General features: G+C 38.3%; 1 protein-coding gene across 2 annotated transcripts in view; it reads left to right on the plus strand.

Moving 5' to 3' along the window:
- Positions 1 to 14,258, plus strand: part of VWA3A (von Willebrand factor A domain containing 3A) — a 149,145-nt gene that overhangs the window by 38,636 nt on the left and 96,251 nt on the right. For both annotated transcript variants that reach the window (XM_089674793.1, XM_089674794.1), the window contains exons 7-10: positions 2,063 to 2,161; positions 8,145 to 8,251; positions 8,969 to 9,094; positions 13,274 to 13,373. In XM_089674793.1, the coding sequence (XP_089530919.1) occupies positions 2,063 to 2,161; positions 8,145 to 8,251; positions 8,969 to 9,094; positions 13,274 to 13,373 (432 nt within the window). The remainder of the gene's footprint in view (positions 1 to 2,062; positions 2,162 to 8,144; positions 8,252 to 8,968; positions 9,095 to 13,273; positions 13,374 to 14,258) is intronic.

A 14,258-nucleotide genomic window follows, 5' to 3' on the forward strand; every position in this document is an offset into this window, starting at 1 on the left:
CTAACAAAAATATATTAACTGTCTGGTTCATCTCTTTGATTTCATAGAATTATATTGAAGTAGCCAAACAGTCCATTGTAAGTTCTATGCAGGAGATGTGAATGGGGATATGCAAGTAGCTTGTTTGTGATTGAGCATACTATAGGTACAAAACATGTTAATATGTATCAACCTATGATTCAGATTATTGATTTCTTGGTATTTATATTCTAATACTAATATGGAAGGTAATTTGTCATTTATTTCAAGTAAACCTTGGACAAAAGCAAAGAGTAAGTGAACAAAATGTAGAGACAGCTAAACATTCCTGCCATATATTTCCACCAGCAGTTATGAGCATCATCTGACGAATAACTTTGTGTAAAGCAGGAGGTACTGCATGAGTTCTATAAGGAATTCCATTAAAATCACCTAAATTTGCCCTTGCTAATTGTGAAAAAGTGGTGCCATCCAGGGATGGTAACAGATAGTTGTAAATCTTCTGTACAGCTGAGCATGCATTCACATTGAGGGCCCATTGAGCATGCATTCACATTGTGGAATACAGATATGGCTAGGTTCACATACGTGCAGATCGGGAACCTTTGCATAATCCTGCACATTCCTGACCCTCAGGCAAAAGACGCTTCTCTTTTGCTCTATCTTAATCACACCCCCACTCATCAAAAAACAAGGCACATTTTTGAGAGCACAGAATCGCATGGTGCCACAGGAACATGCAGTTCCACGTGGCTCTGTTTTTTAAAAAAGGGTTGGGCATTTTTTTTCCCTGTGTTTCCTGCAAATACAGGAGCCCATTCAAATGAACAGGCTGTTGTGCCCGAGCAAGCACACCCGCACAGATATTAACCTAAAGATGGTCCTATCTTGCCACACCTATAAGCAAATTGACTCGAAGCATGTAGCTTAGATTTTTGTATCCTTCTGTGCTAGTGAATGCACAATTGAAACTCTTGGTCGGAAATATTCAGGGAGTGGTGGATTATGCTTGGTCTTAAAGAGTTATTCCACCTTCGTGAAAAAAAATTATAGCTAATAAAAAATAATAATATAGGATATACAATTGCTACACAAGCCATGACCTTTCCTTTTCACTCTGCAGCTGATGTAATTTTTTGTAACATTCAATGTAATATGGCAACCTGGAAGCATTCTGTACACAGATGGTGTACTAAACTTCCCTAGAAATGTAATTTCTTGCTTTTGTGATTGGTTCACTGATATTCCCAGAAATGTGCACTAAGATAAAAGTAAAATTTTAGGCATCCTCAGCATTAGGATTTATATTTTTTGTTGAGATGCTCCCTATGAGGTAATTACGTTTAAAGGGTTGCAGACACTGCAACTTTTTTCATTAGATGTCTGCAAGTGCATCAGCACTCTCATTCAGGAATCAATATTCCAAGGACATATTCGTACATACAGGTTTTTCTTAGGAACAGAAACAGGTAGGAAAGTTTGTTAAAGCCCTTACAATGTACATAGACCACCCAGAGGGGTTTGTTTTTTCTCTACAAAAGTGGAGTTACTCTTTAAATGTTTGTACAAATGAGATTCTGTTATTATCTAGGAAGCTATAAATGGTGAAAATGTTTTACATTCTGAGCCTTTTTTGAAGTACAGTGTGAAGTGTTTCAATCCTGGAATGAATATGGGATTAAACAAAATGTTGATCAGGGAGGGCTGAGCTGTTAATGCAGTTAACTGGGCTGCATGATATTTTCATATGCAGTATATGTTTATATATTTCCATAATGTTAGAGAGAAGTATACAGCATGGGCATAGGATCTACCCCAGACACTGAAGAAGGCACCAAGATATGCTTGTATGTTGCCAACGATGTTAGTTTTCTCACTGTTGTGTACACAGTGTTCATTTTATTCTGAAGTAGCTGTCATGGTTAAACCAATGACCTCATGGGCCCAGCAGCAGTTAAAACCCTGCAATGACTCCATTTAGAGCTCCTTGGTTTGCATACTCAAGAGACTATATACACGTACTCATACACAAGACAATTGTCACTGCTAATTGGGATTCTTAACATCATGTTTTATCCTCTAGATGTTTGGCCTTGTAAAGGGGAAAAACGTTGGATTGCTAATTGATTCATCACATCTAAACTGTGGTCCAAGGAGAATGGATTTCCTAAGAGGCCTACTGGTAATTAATTAATTATCTTGTTTGTAAATGATAGGCTTTGAGTGATAGTACGCAGCAAATGAATCTTCACATTTGATTTGCATGGAAAATCATACAACAACATTTAGGCTCTTTTCACATTGCCCCATTGTACTGCACCAATGCCACAAAAAAGCTTGGTGAGGCATGTCAAGGTGTTGTCGGGCATTTTGTAACCAGGCTTTTTTTTGTGGCATTGGTGCAGTAATTGCTTCTTTCTGGCAACTGGACCATGCAGCTCATTTTGGTTCAAGTATCGTTGTATTGTGCTCCTTAAAAACAATCATACCGTCTTTTTCCAGAGCAGCCTGTATTTCTTCTGAGGTTACCTGTGGATTTTTCTTTGTATCCCGAACAATTCTTCTGGCAGTTGTGGCTGCAATCCTTCTTGGTCTACCTGACCTTGGCTTGGTATCAAAAGATCCCCGAATTTTCTACTTCGTACTGATCAGCATATTCGAGGCTCTGGATTTCTTTATATGCTTTACAAAAACCAGTTCCTATCTGCTCCTTGTGGCTCAGTATCTAGCCTGCTCAGTATATTCACGTGAGAGCTAACAAACTCAATGACTTTTTATACACAGACACTAATTGCAATTTTAAAAGCCACAGATTTGGGAAATTAACCTTGAATTGGCATTTTAACCTGTGTGTGTAAGCTTGTGTGCCTGTACCAAGGCCAATCATTCCAGGGTATGTATGATCAGGGCCATTTGGGTGATTTCTGTTATTATTATGAAAAAGGAGCCAAACTATGTGATAATAAATGATTATATGATCACTATCCTTAAATAAAAGGCAGTTTTTTGGCATGATCAGTCATATTTTCAATATCAATGCCAAAATGTCACGATTTCTGCCGGGGTATGCAAACTAGCGAGAACAACTGTGGTTCTGGCTGATTTGTGGAGAATCATGACATACAGAAATCCATGTGTCATGTGAATTGTATAGTTTTCTCTGGATTAGAAAGATCAGTGTGCACATATTCAGAATAAAAAATTACAAATTGCTTGATTTGTAAAGCAATTTTCTCTCCGCCACTAGCAATTTTATTATTTTCCTACTCTACATAAAAATGTATATATATTTACCTAGTACATCTGTTGGCTGATACCAAGACAGCTTAATTTTCCTTGGTATCAGCCTTCCTTGCACAGTAGCGTTCTGAGCTAATCATGCTCTTCCGCATGTTCTAAAATGTAATGTTAGAGGGGTACTGGACATGGATTTTCACAGGTTATCAAAATGTGGACAAAGCCATTACTTCAACCCAACTGGGCTGTATTTGGCAGGTCATCATAAACACAGGGATCGCCCAGAAGAGAACATTTACCTGAGCTGAAAAATCCAAGTGTAATAGGTCAAAGAGTGCGCCAAATCAAAAAAGTCTTAGATGTCCAAAGTCTTTATTCTCTCTTCTTTATTTATTACAACAACAGGGCAAAGGATCTCCAAATTTTAGGGGACACATAATCCCACCTCATCAGGGCTGGAGGAAAACTTTAAAATAACCCATAATCATTTTTATCTGTGATTTTTTTTAACTTTTCCTTCAGCTCTGATGAAGGGGGATTGTGTGCCCCCAGAATGCTTTGGGCGTCTTTTGCCATCCTTTGCCCTGCTAGTTATAACCAGTTGAACAGTAAAGACTTTGGACTTCTAAGGATTTTTAATTTGGTGCTCTCTTTACCTATAACACTTGGATTTCTCCTGTGTGCTCTGTCCTTTTAACACTGAGAACTTCCTAAATGAAGACTGTGGACTGATAACTTTAAGATACTGCCCTGCTTCATCTTCCAGTTGAAAGATTTGGTGGGTTGTAGACGACCAGGCTGCACTGCTCAACTGCAGTATGTCTACAGTGAAATATTTGGGGGTACAGGGTCTAGAAGTGATGCCTGAATTGCAAGACTGGCTGAACAGAATTGCAGATCTTTCAGGCAGGTAAAGAAAAAGCACTTCATGCTGTGTGCATATATATATATATATATATATATATGTACACAGTTAGGTCCATACACTGTATATTTGGACACAGGCACAATTTTATTTTTTTCAGGTATTTACCAAAACATATTCAAGCTATAGTTATATAATGGATATGGGCTGAAAGTGCACACTCCTCTCAGGTTTAATTTGAGGGTATGTACATCCAAATTGGAGGAAGGGTTTAGGAATTACAGCTCTTAAGAGTGGCCATCCCTCCTTTTTCAAGGGACCAAAAGTAATTGGGCAATTGAATCAAAAGCGGTTTCATGGCCAGGTGTGGGCTACTCCTTCATTATTTCTTCAATTAAGCAGGTAAAAGGTCTGGAGTTGATTCTAAGTGTGGTATTTGCAATCAATTTGGAATCAATTGCTGTGAACCTACATCATGCGTTCAAAGGAGCTGTCCATGCAAGTGAAACAGACAATTGTAAGGCTTCAAAGATTAAACAAATCTATCAGAGAGATAGCAGCAATATTAGGAGTGGCCAAATCAACAGTTTAGTACATTTTGAAGAAAATAAAACGCACTGGTGAGTTCAGCAACATAAAAAGGCCTAGACGTCTACGGCAGACAACAGTGGTGGGTGATCACTGGATCCTCTCTATGGTAAAGAAAAACCCATTCACAACATCCAGACAAGTGAAAGAAACTCTCCAGGAAGTGAGCGTATCATTGTCAAAGTCTACAATCAAGAGACGAAAATGCAGAGGGTTCACTATAAGGTGCAAACCATTCATAAGCCTGAAGAATAGAAAAGCCAGATTAGATTTTGCCAAAAACATTTAAAAAATCAGACCAGTTCTGGAAAAGCATTATTTGGATGGATAAAACTAAGATTAATCTATACCAGAATTATGGGAAGAAAAAAAGTGTGGAGAAGGCTTGGAACAGCTCATGATCCAAAACACACAATGTCATCTGTAAAACATGGTGGAGGCAGTGCGATGGCATGGGCATGCATGGCTTCCAGTGGCACTGGGTCATTGGTGTTCATTGATGATGTGACAGAAGACAGAAGCAGCCGGATTCATTCTGCAGTGTTTAGAGATATACTGTCAGCCCAGATTCAGCCAAATACAGCAAAGTTGATTGCACGGCGCTTCACAGTACAGATGGACAATGATCCAAAACACACTGCAAAAGCAACCCAGGAGCTTTTGGAGGAAAATACGTGTAATATTCTGCAATGGCCGAGTCAATGACCTAATCTCAACTCAATTGAGCATGCATTTCACTTGCTGAAGGCAAAACTAAAGGCAGACAACTGAAACAGCTGCAGTTAGAGCCTGGCAAAGCATCAGAAAGGAGGAAACCCAGTCTTTGGTAATGTCCATGGGTTCCAGACTTCAGGCAGTCATTGCCAGTAAAGGATTCTCAACAAAATATTAAAACTGAACATTTTATTTGTGATTATATTCACTTGTCCAATTACATTTGAGCCCCTGAAAATGGAGGGACTGTGTATAAAAATGGTTGCAGTTCCTAAAATTTGTACTTTATATTTATGTTCAAATCCTTGAATTAAAGCTGAAAGTCTGCACTTCAAATTCATTTGGATTGTTTCGTGTGAATTTATTCTGGTGGCATACAGAGCCAAAAGTATGAAAACTGTGTCCAAATATATATGAACCTAACTGTATGTGTGTGTGTGTATATATATATATATATATATATATATATATATATACAGTATATACATTTCAGTTGTGTATCTGGCTGTTAACATGGAGTACATCTGCAATTTCTTATTTAACCGGTTCCCGCCTGGCCAATAGCACCAAGGCGGCCGGAAAACACCTCGTCCCTCCGGGTGGACACCATATGGCGTCCTTTCAGGCATGCACAGTGCGCCTGCCCGCAGGGCCGCTCTGCGGCGCGATCTGTCACCGGCCGTGTACCTCGGACACAGGCGATGACAGATCTGTGTACAGGCCCCGTTTCCAGTACCATGTGACCTGCTGTGACCAATCACAGCAGGTCACATGACAGTTGTATACAATGGATGGCTTCCTTTCATGCCATCCATTGTATACAAGTGTGTCTAGCTATGAATGGTCACAGCGATCACATGCACAAGCTGGGCCAATCACACCCCAGCTGTGTCATGTGATTAGCCGTGGCCAAATCACAGCTAAGCACAAAAATAAACCCTGAATGAATCGATGTCCTTCAGGTAAATGCTTACTTATAGCAAAGTTGTTCTTTGCTATAAGCAAATTGTGTAAAAAAAAAAAAAATACTGATCACTTCCTCAAAGTAGTACAATGTTACTGTGATAACATTATACTACTTTGGTCATAGTGAAATAGTGAAATATGAAAAAAAAATCTTAGAAAAAAGAGAAAAAATTTAATAGAAAATTAAAAATAAATAAATAAAAATTATCAATTTTTTTTTTTTCATGCTGTCACCAGTCAGTGTCCCTGATCACCGCCATGTACTGCACTGGTGACAGTATATAAAAAAAAATTGTGAAAATATTTTTTTTAATTTTTTCATTTTCCGAAAAATTATAACAAAATAATTACAACTTCAAAAAACTCGCCATGCCTCTTATGAAATACGTTGGACTGTCTACTTTGCAAAAAGGGGTCATTTGGGGGATATCTGTACTATTCTGACATTCTTGGACCTCAAGAAATAAGATTGGCCGTCAGTACTTCAGGATTGATCAATTTTCAGATATATACCATAGTTTGTGAACTCTATAACTTTCCTACAAACTAAATAATAATCCTAATTTGGGTTATTTTCACCAAAAAAATGTAGCAGAATACATCTTGGCCTAAATTTATGAAGAACAATTATTTATTTGCAAACTTTTATAACAGAAACAAAGAAAAACGTGTTTTTTTTTCAAACTTTTCAGTCTTTTTTTTGTTAATTTAGCAAAAAAAAAAAAACCCCAGTGGTGATTAAATACCACCAAAAGAAAGCTCTAGTTGTGTGAAGAAAATGATAAAATGTTAGTTTGGATACAGTGTTGTATGACCGGGCAATTGTCATTTAAAGTATGAGAGCGCTGAAACCTGAAAAATGGCCTGGGCAGGAAGGGGGTAAAAGTGCCCTGTATGGAAGTGGTTAAAACAGAACTACAGGCACAAACACTTATTCCCCTCAATTGCCATAAAGGATATTCATTCATTTTGTGTGCACCAAATGCCTTTGCAAACCCAGGTACTAGCTTGCCAAATTAGTGCTCACATTGTCACTCGGCTGTACATAACACATATGCAAGGAAATACATGAGATTCAGCTCACAATACACATACTTCTTGTATTTAAACAATATTTGTTTGCCTGAATGTCACTTGTAAAGAGTAACTAAACCTTCCTATCTTTTACAGCCAAGGAAGCTGACATCTTAGCCTATGTTTGATCTGCAGTTGCCATGGTGCTGCACGTGTGATCAGTTATGACACCAGCTATTTGATGCCTTGAGAGTTCAGTTGAGAGCACAAGCAACTGAGACAACTATCATTCAAGGCTTGCCTTGGACGTAACTGTTTTTGGAAACTGTTAAACTGATGGGTTTAGTTCCATTTAAAATGTGATGTGCTAATTACCCTAAAAAGATACAGCAGATAGTGACCTGTAGGTAAAATTCAGCAAAGCTCGATAATAAATTTAAAATTTATAATGAGAAAAAGCTCCATCATGAGAATTTTGTGCTGTGCAGCAAAAGCAGAAAGTACGGGGCTAAAAATTATGGATTACAACACAGGGGGAGTAAAATTAATTAAAATGTTGTACTATCAGGGGCGGACTGACAACTCATGGGGCCCCCGGGCAATAGGGGATCATGGGGCCCGGTGTCCTTGCCCAAACTCAAAAAAGCCTATTAAAAAGGTACCAGGGGCATCTCATGGGCCCCCTACTGACCCCGGGCCCTTAACACAGATGCACATAACATATCTTTAAACTATAAATATTCTTTATACTATCTATTTTATTGTATTAAATGTATTTTAGTGCCTTGTGGATGAGCAGATATGTTACAAGGATACAATATATCTGATGTCCTTTGGAACAGATGTTTCATGCCTTTGGGAGTCTCCAAGGAATGTCAATGTCCGAATGTAAGTCTCTACACTCAGAAATACTTACATTTTTTGGTTTAGCTGGACTACATTATATACAGGAGGCATTCTACCTTTATACACAATTAACATTTTTGCTGAAGCTGGCTACATGCTAATAAATTCGTAAATATAAATTTGTACAAAAATTCTTAGTATGTTTGATAGTTGTTTGAATGTTGATCGTAAGTAGTTCAAAATTGTGTTTGCTTTTAACATTTGATTTTGGAACGAATGGACTTTACTGAACGAAAACCACATACACCGTTAAAAAAGTGTTCGTTCATCCATCCTGCTCCTTTGAATTGTCACTGAGGCCAAAAAAGAATGTCGATTTGACCCTACTAATGAACAAACGTTCTTAAATTGAAAAACTTCAAAATAAATTCTACCATTGTTTAGCCAGCTTAATAGTGCATCTTCCCTGAATAGACATGAGTCATGGCTCTTATCTTGTGTTCTGGCTTATTATTCCAAGAAATACTTTTGCTTGAAAGCATATGCAGTGTACAAGTATTTTAATTCATTAGCTGCACTGCAGGGTACACTGTTCTTTCATTTGCCACCCATATACCAATAGCATTGTGTCTGTCAACATTTTTGTGTGACAAAAGTAGAGAATGCTGGAGATACACAAAAATCTAGATTCTCAAATCACTATTGGATGTCTTCTGTTTTGTACATCTTTTGCATCTTGTTCTTCTTACATGGGTATAGATTGCATGAAGCAAGGCAGTGGATTCAAGAACTGCAACCTCGTGGAGGCTGTAACTTACTTCTAGCGCTAAGGAAAGCTCTGCAGATCCAAGACTTGGATTTACTTGTCATTGTTGTCAACAGCTGGTATGATTATTTTTTATACTACAGAGTATAATACAGAGGAAAGGCTGAAAATAAGTATACTTAGATCTAGAAAGTTATTTTTAGGCCCCGTTCACATTATTTTGAAAGCGCAATTTTCATGCCATTCTGCATGTCGCATAGGGCAGGCCAATCACTGCCCTATGCGCGATTGTCACCTGAAAAAGAAGATCCTACTCCTTTTCAGGCAACAAGCTTCATCCTGTCACCCGACAGTCGCAGCAGAATAACATCACATTTACAGTACCTTGAAAAAGTTTTCATACCCCTTGAAATTTTCCAGATTTTGTCATGTTACAACCAAAAGCGTAAATGTATTTTATTGGGATTTTATGTGATAGACCAACACATAATGGTGAAGTGGATGGAAAATGATACAAATAAAGATCTGAAAAGTGTGGTGTGCATTTGTATTCAGCCCCCTTTACTCTGATACCCCTAACTAAAATCTAGTGGAACCAATTGCCTTCAGAAGTCACCTAATTAGTATATAGGGTCCACCTGTGTGTAATTTAATCTCAGTATAAATACAGCTGTTTTGTGAAGCCCTCAGGTTTGTTACAGAACATTAGGGAACAAACAGCATCATGAAGGCCAAGGAACACACCTGACAGGTCAAGGATAAAGTTGTGGAGAAGTTTACAGCAGGGGTTAGGTTATAAAAAAATATCCCAAGCTTTAAACATCTCACGGAGCACTGTTCAATCCATCATCCAAAAATGGAAAGAGTATGGCACAACTGCACTTTTTTTTGTTTTTTGAAATAGTAACAGTGAGTTTGGGGAAAAGATCCTGGCTCCTGTCACAGGGAAGCAGCAGATAGGGTTGCAGCTGCAGGAGTGGGAACATGTTACATGCTCCACCCTAAAAACAGGTGGGACATGTAACATTCCCAAAGGTGAACTTAGGCTGGCCATACATTATACAATTTTCTTGAGATTTTTGGTTTAGATTTACCAAACACCAAATAATGGGAGGTCAAAACTAACAACACTTTCAATGGTATCCAATTAGGCAGGCTCTTGCACTACATAGTTGAAGGTAAATCTAAAGGAAATTGGGCAGAAATTGGACAGAAAATTGTATAGTGTATGGCCAGCCTTATCCTTTAACATAAATTTGTGTCATGCAGCAACAGTATGATTTTTAAAAAATGCTCTACCTTTTATTAAGGCTTCATGCACACCTGAGTTAAAAAACTCTGCTTCTAAAATCCCCTTCATGTTAGCCTATGTGTCCATGCACACCGTAGGCATTTACAGGAGTTTTGAGGCAAAAAAATATCACGTGCATTCAAGAGAGCAGCATTTTGGCGGAAAAAACAGCCTGACATGCCTAAAAGCTGATAAACATGTCTAAACGCGTGTTAATGCTGGACACTTTTGGCACTTGAGCGTTTTTTCATTTCAGTAGCCAGAATCAATTATTATTCTTGCCAATGAAATTAATAAAAGCACTTGATGCACCTAAACCCATTTGAAAAAAACGCTGCATAGGAGCATTTTTTCAGTTGCTTTTCTTCTACAGTGTTTAGAAGAGCCCCAGTGTTCATGAAACCAAAAAAGCAGTCTTGGTCTCAAGTTCAATGAGTTTGACTAGACTGAGATTATGTTGTCAGCCTGCTTCCAGAAGATACAAGTATTTTCTTTCTCTCCTCTCCCCCTAGTAATCATACTATAACATAACAAATGGTTTGTAGCAGGGGCTGATCTGTGTAAGGCATTTTCAACCACTACCAAGAGCTGCACATGCACCAGTATTTACGTGGCTGTTTCATCTCTAAGTCATTATCTCAGTCCCTGAAGGAAATGCTGACCATGGATAGTGCCTGATCAATGATGGCTGTGTCCTTCTGGAAAGAAAAGCAGATGATGGTGTCACGATCGCAAGATCGCTGCCACCAACATGCGACAATCCCACGATCGCGACGTCCAATATGTCACGATCGCGGCGTCAGACCCCAGACCTTCTCACCCAAACTCGTGACCGAAGGACTAGCCAATCTAAAACCGCGATGTGACGTGCATAACAATGCCACACCCAGCTGCACCCTGCACAATGATTTTCCAACTAATGGATCACAGATCGATATACCGGCAGCCTGAGCGATTGTTACTGAGTCAGGTTAATTACGCAATTAACCCTTCACACTGCCACCACCTCCTTTTTATACAGAGAAAGAGGAAACTCGGCGATCTCAGCTAAAACACTATAATGATTGAGATAATCGTCTGTATAAAACGGTCATAACACCTTTTATACAGAGGGTTAAACAAACAGTAGCGTTCTCTTTAGAGGCAGGGATTCGTAAATTGCAATACAGAGCTATAGAAACAGTTCAACACTTTCAGAAAGAAAGATTTATTACTAAAAGGTCAAACGGGTGAATAAAAATATTTACAGAAACAAGATGTAACTAAGATATATATATACATATACAAAGAACCATAGCACAGCAAAGAGATATCAGAGAGAGGTGAAAGGGTTAAGGTACTTGCCAAAGTCCTGGGTTAGCAGATCCAAGTTTCAGAGCAAGAGGGCACGTGTCTCCCCAGGTGGTATTGATGTTATAAATGGGAGACTTTTCAACTTAACTTATCTTAGGCCTGACAGCCTAATTTGTAGTTCCCAGCAGGGGGTGTTGCTGAAGTCAAAGGATCAATACCCTGTTTGGGAGGGAATGTCTGGGCGTAGGGCTAAACTAGAGCCAAAATCTTTCATAACTCATATTTTGGCCGCGGGTAGATTATTATGCAGACAAGTCTGAGGATTGATTAGATATGAATTATGTAATTCTATACTGAACAGTTCATGAGATCTATTTTTCTGCTTTCCTGTGTATGCGAGACGAGTCGAGAGACCCATCAAACTGTTCAGCTCCTCCTAGCCAATCTGACGGTATGTCTGGTTTTTATGTAAGTTTCTCATATTCCAAGATATGAGACATAGGGAAAAAAATGGATTTTGAGGAGTGTTATCTGATTCTGTCACCTACGCTGCATTAGGTTCATTAGGTCAGAATCTCTTTCAACTCCTGAGAAAGCTTGTCTTATCTCTTCCGAGGTGGGAAATGGCACAGGTTCTTGGGACAGTGAGGCACCTCATGGCTCCCTGCTGAGATCTGGCCTGTGACACTTTTAACACACACACATCTGTCACTGTGCCTCGCAGAGTGAGGGGGGGGAGAATGAGGGAATAACATGGCTACTCTTAACCAAGTGGCAGACTGCATCAGTCTCTGGTGCACACGTTTGCGACAGATGGCATTTTTAGAAGATTACCATTATCTCTGAGAGATAATAAATATCTGTATTACACTTGCATATTGCTTAGCATGCATTACCTCAACATAAAAAAATAAATTTGATGCTAGGTCCAATTTACACATAAATGAACAGCATAATGGGTTTCAATTGAAACAAATATATAGTATGTATATTTTCCTAAATATGCCACTGACCTTCAGATTTATAATTTCATAGCCAGGCACATTGAACACTGTCAAATTTCACATTTACATTATATTCTAGACCCATGTAGCCTGCATTATAAACAAGAGAAATCTAATAGATTCCTGCTAGCATACTGTTTTTATTCCAGCTATCCTATTGTATTCAGAGAACCACTGCCCATGATATCTGAATATCCAAACAGTGACTGCATCTGATTGGATGTAGCCCTGTTCAGTTGACAGCTTTCCATCCAGCTGCTTTGATTCGGTGATGCCAATAGAACTGATTTGTCTGAAATTCGAGCTGTGTATAGAAGACTTAGGACACAGCCCAAGCCAGCACTGTAAAGTGATAAGCAACAACAGAACTGAAAATATGCAGTTTATGTATCTTTTATTCCTTTTCTTCTTGTGGATAAATACAGCAACAGGACTAGTTATTGCAGGGGTGTGTGAAGTGCCGAGAGGAGTCACACATTTCTCTGAATCTCAGGCACCAGATCGCCATCAGCCCTGTGTCTGTAGCCTACTGATCGATGCTTTAAATTTTGAGCTGATAATCATACTGTCATTCTTTTGTATGAGACTGAGGAAGTGGGGTCTCTAAATACAGCCATACATGAATAACAAGGTGTATTTATTTCTTTAACGTATTAATCCTATTGCTGTAGGACTTGTACTGACTACAGATGTTATTTATGAATCCACAGCCCTGACCAGGACCCGGATGTCTTAGCGGACTACATCTTGCAATGTACCCTGGGAAAAAATCTCCAAGTTCACATTGTATCATTTGACAGCATTGCCCAGGTAATACTTTATAGCACTGTGTGTATCAATGTATGTGCCAAATGATCTTTTTTAGGGTACCCAGAGACATGAGATTATAGTCAAATGGTCAGACTGAGTGACATTCTTGTAACTTCAAGCTAAAGCTGTATTAACCACTTCCAGACCGGACACTTTTACCCCCTTCCTGACCAGGGCAATTTTCAGCTTTTAGCGCTATCACACTTTGAATGACAATTGCGCGGTCATGCAACACTGTACCCAAATGAATTTTTTACCATTTTTTTGAGATAGATAAAGCTTTATTTTGGTGGTATTTATTCACCACTGGGATTTCTATTTTTTTTGCTATGTAAATGAAATGTCCAAAAAATTTGAAAAAAAGTGTTTTTTTTATAAAATTTTGCAAATAAATAATATTTCATCATAAATCTTAGCCAAAATGTATTCTGTTATCTTTTTAGTAAAAAAAAAAATCCAAATTAGTTTATAAGCAAAAATTATAATTTTTAAACATTTTTTTTACATTTTTATTTTTTTTTTTATATTATTATTATTATTTTTTTTTTTTACATACTGTCACCCTAGCAGTACAGTGTCACCATGGTGACACTGTACTACTTGTGAGGGGTGATGAAGATTTTTTTTTTTTTTTACACTGATTGCTTTTACACCCATATAGGATATAAAAGCAATCATTTCTCTTTCTCTCTGTCTGCATTCTTGCACTCATTGAAAAGAACTGAGTGAGCTGTGATTGGTCATAGCTTGTCACATGGTACAAGGCTTTTGTGAATAGCCTTGTACCATGTGACCTCTGTGATCATTCACAGATTTCACACATAGTAAGCAATGATGTCAGAAGTGACATCTTGCTTACTACTTTGCATGTGATAACTGATTGGC

Source organism: Staurois parvus, unplaced genomic scaffold, assembly GCF_062004578.1.
Source record: "Staurois parvus isolate SC_StPar_1 unplaced genomic scaffold, SC_StPar_1.0 ptg000152l, whole genome shotgun sequence".
Taxonomy (NCBI): domain Eukaryota; kingdom Metazoa; phylum Chordata; class Amphibia; order Anura; family Ranidae; genus Staurois; species Staurois parvus.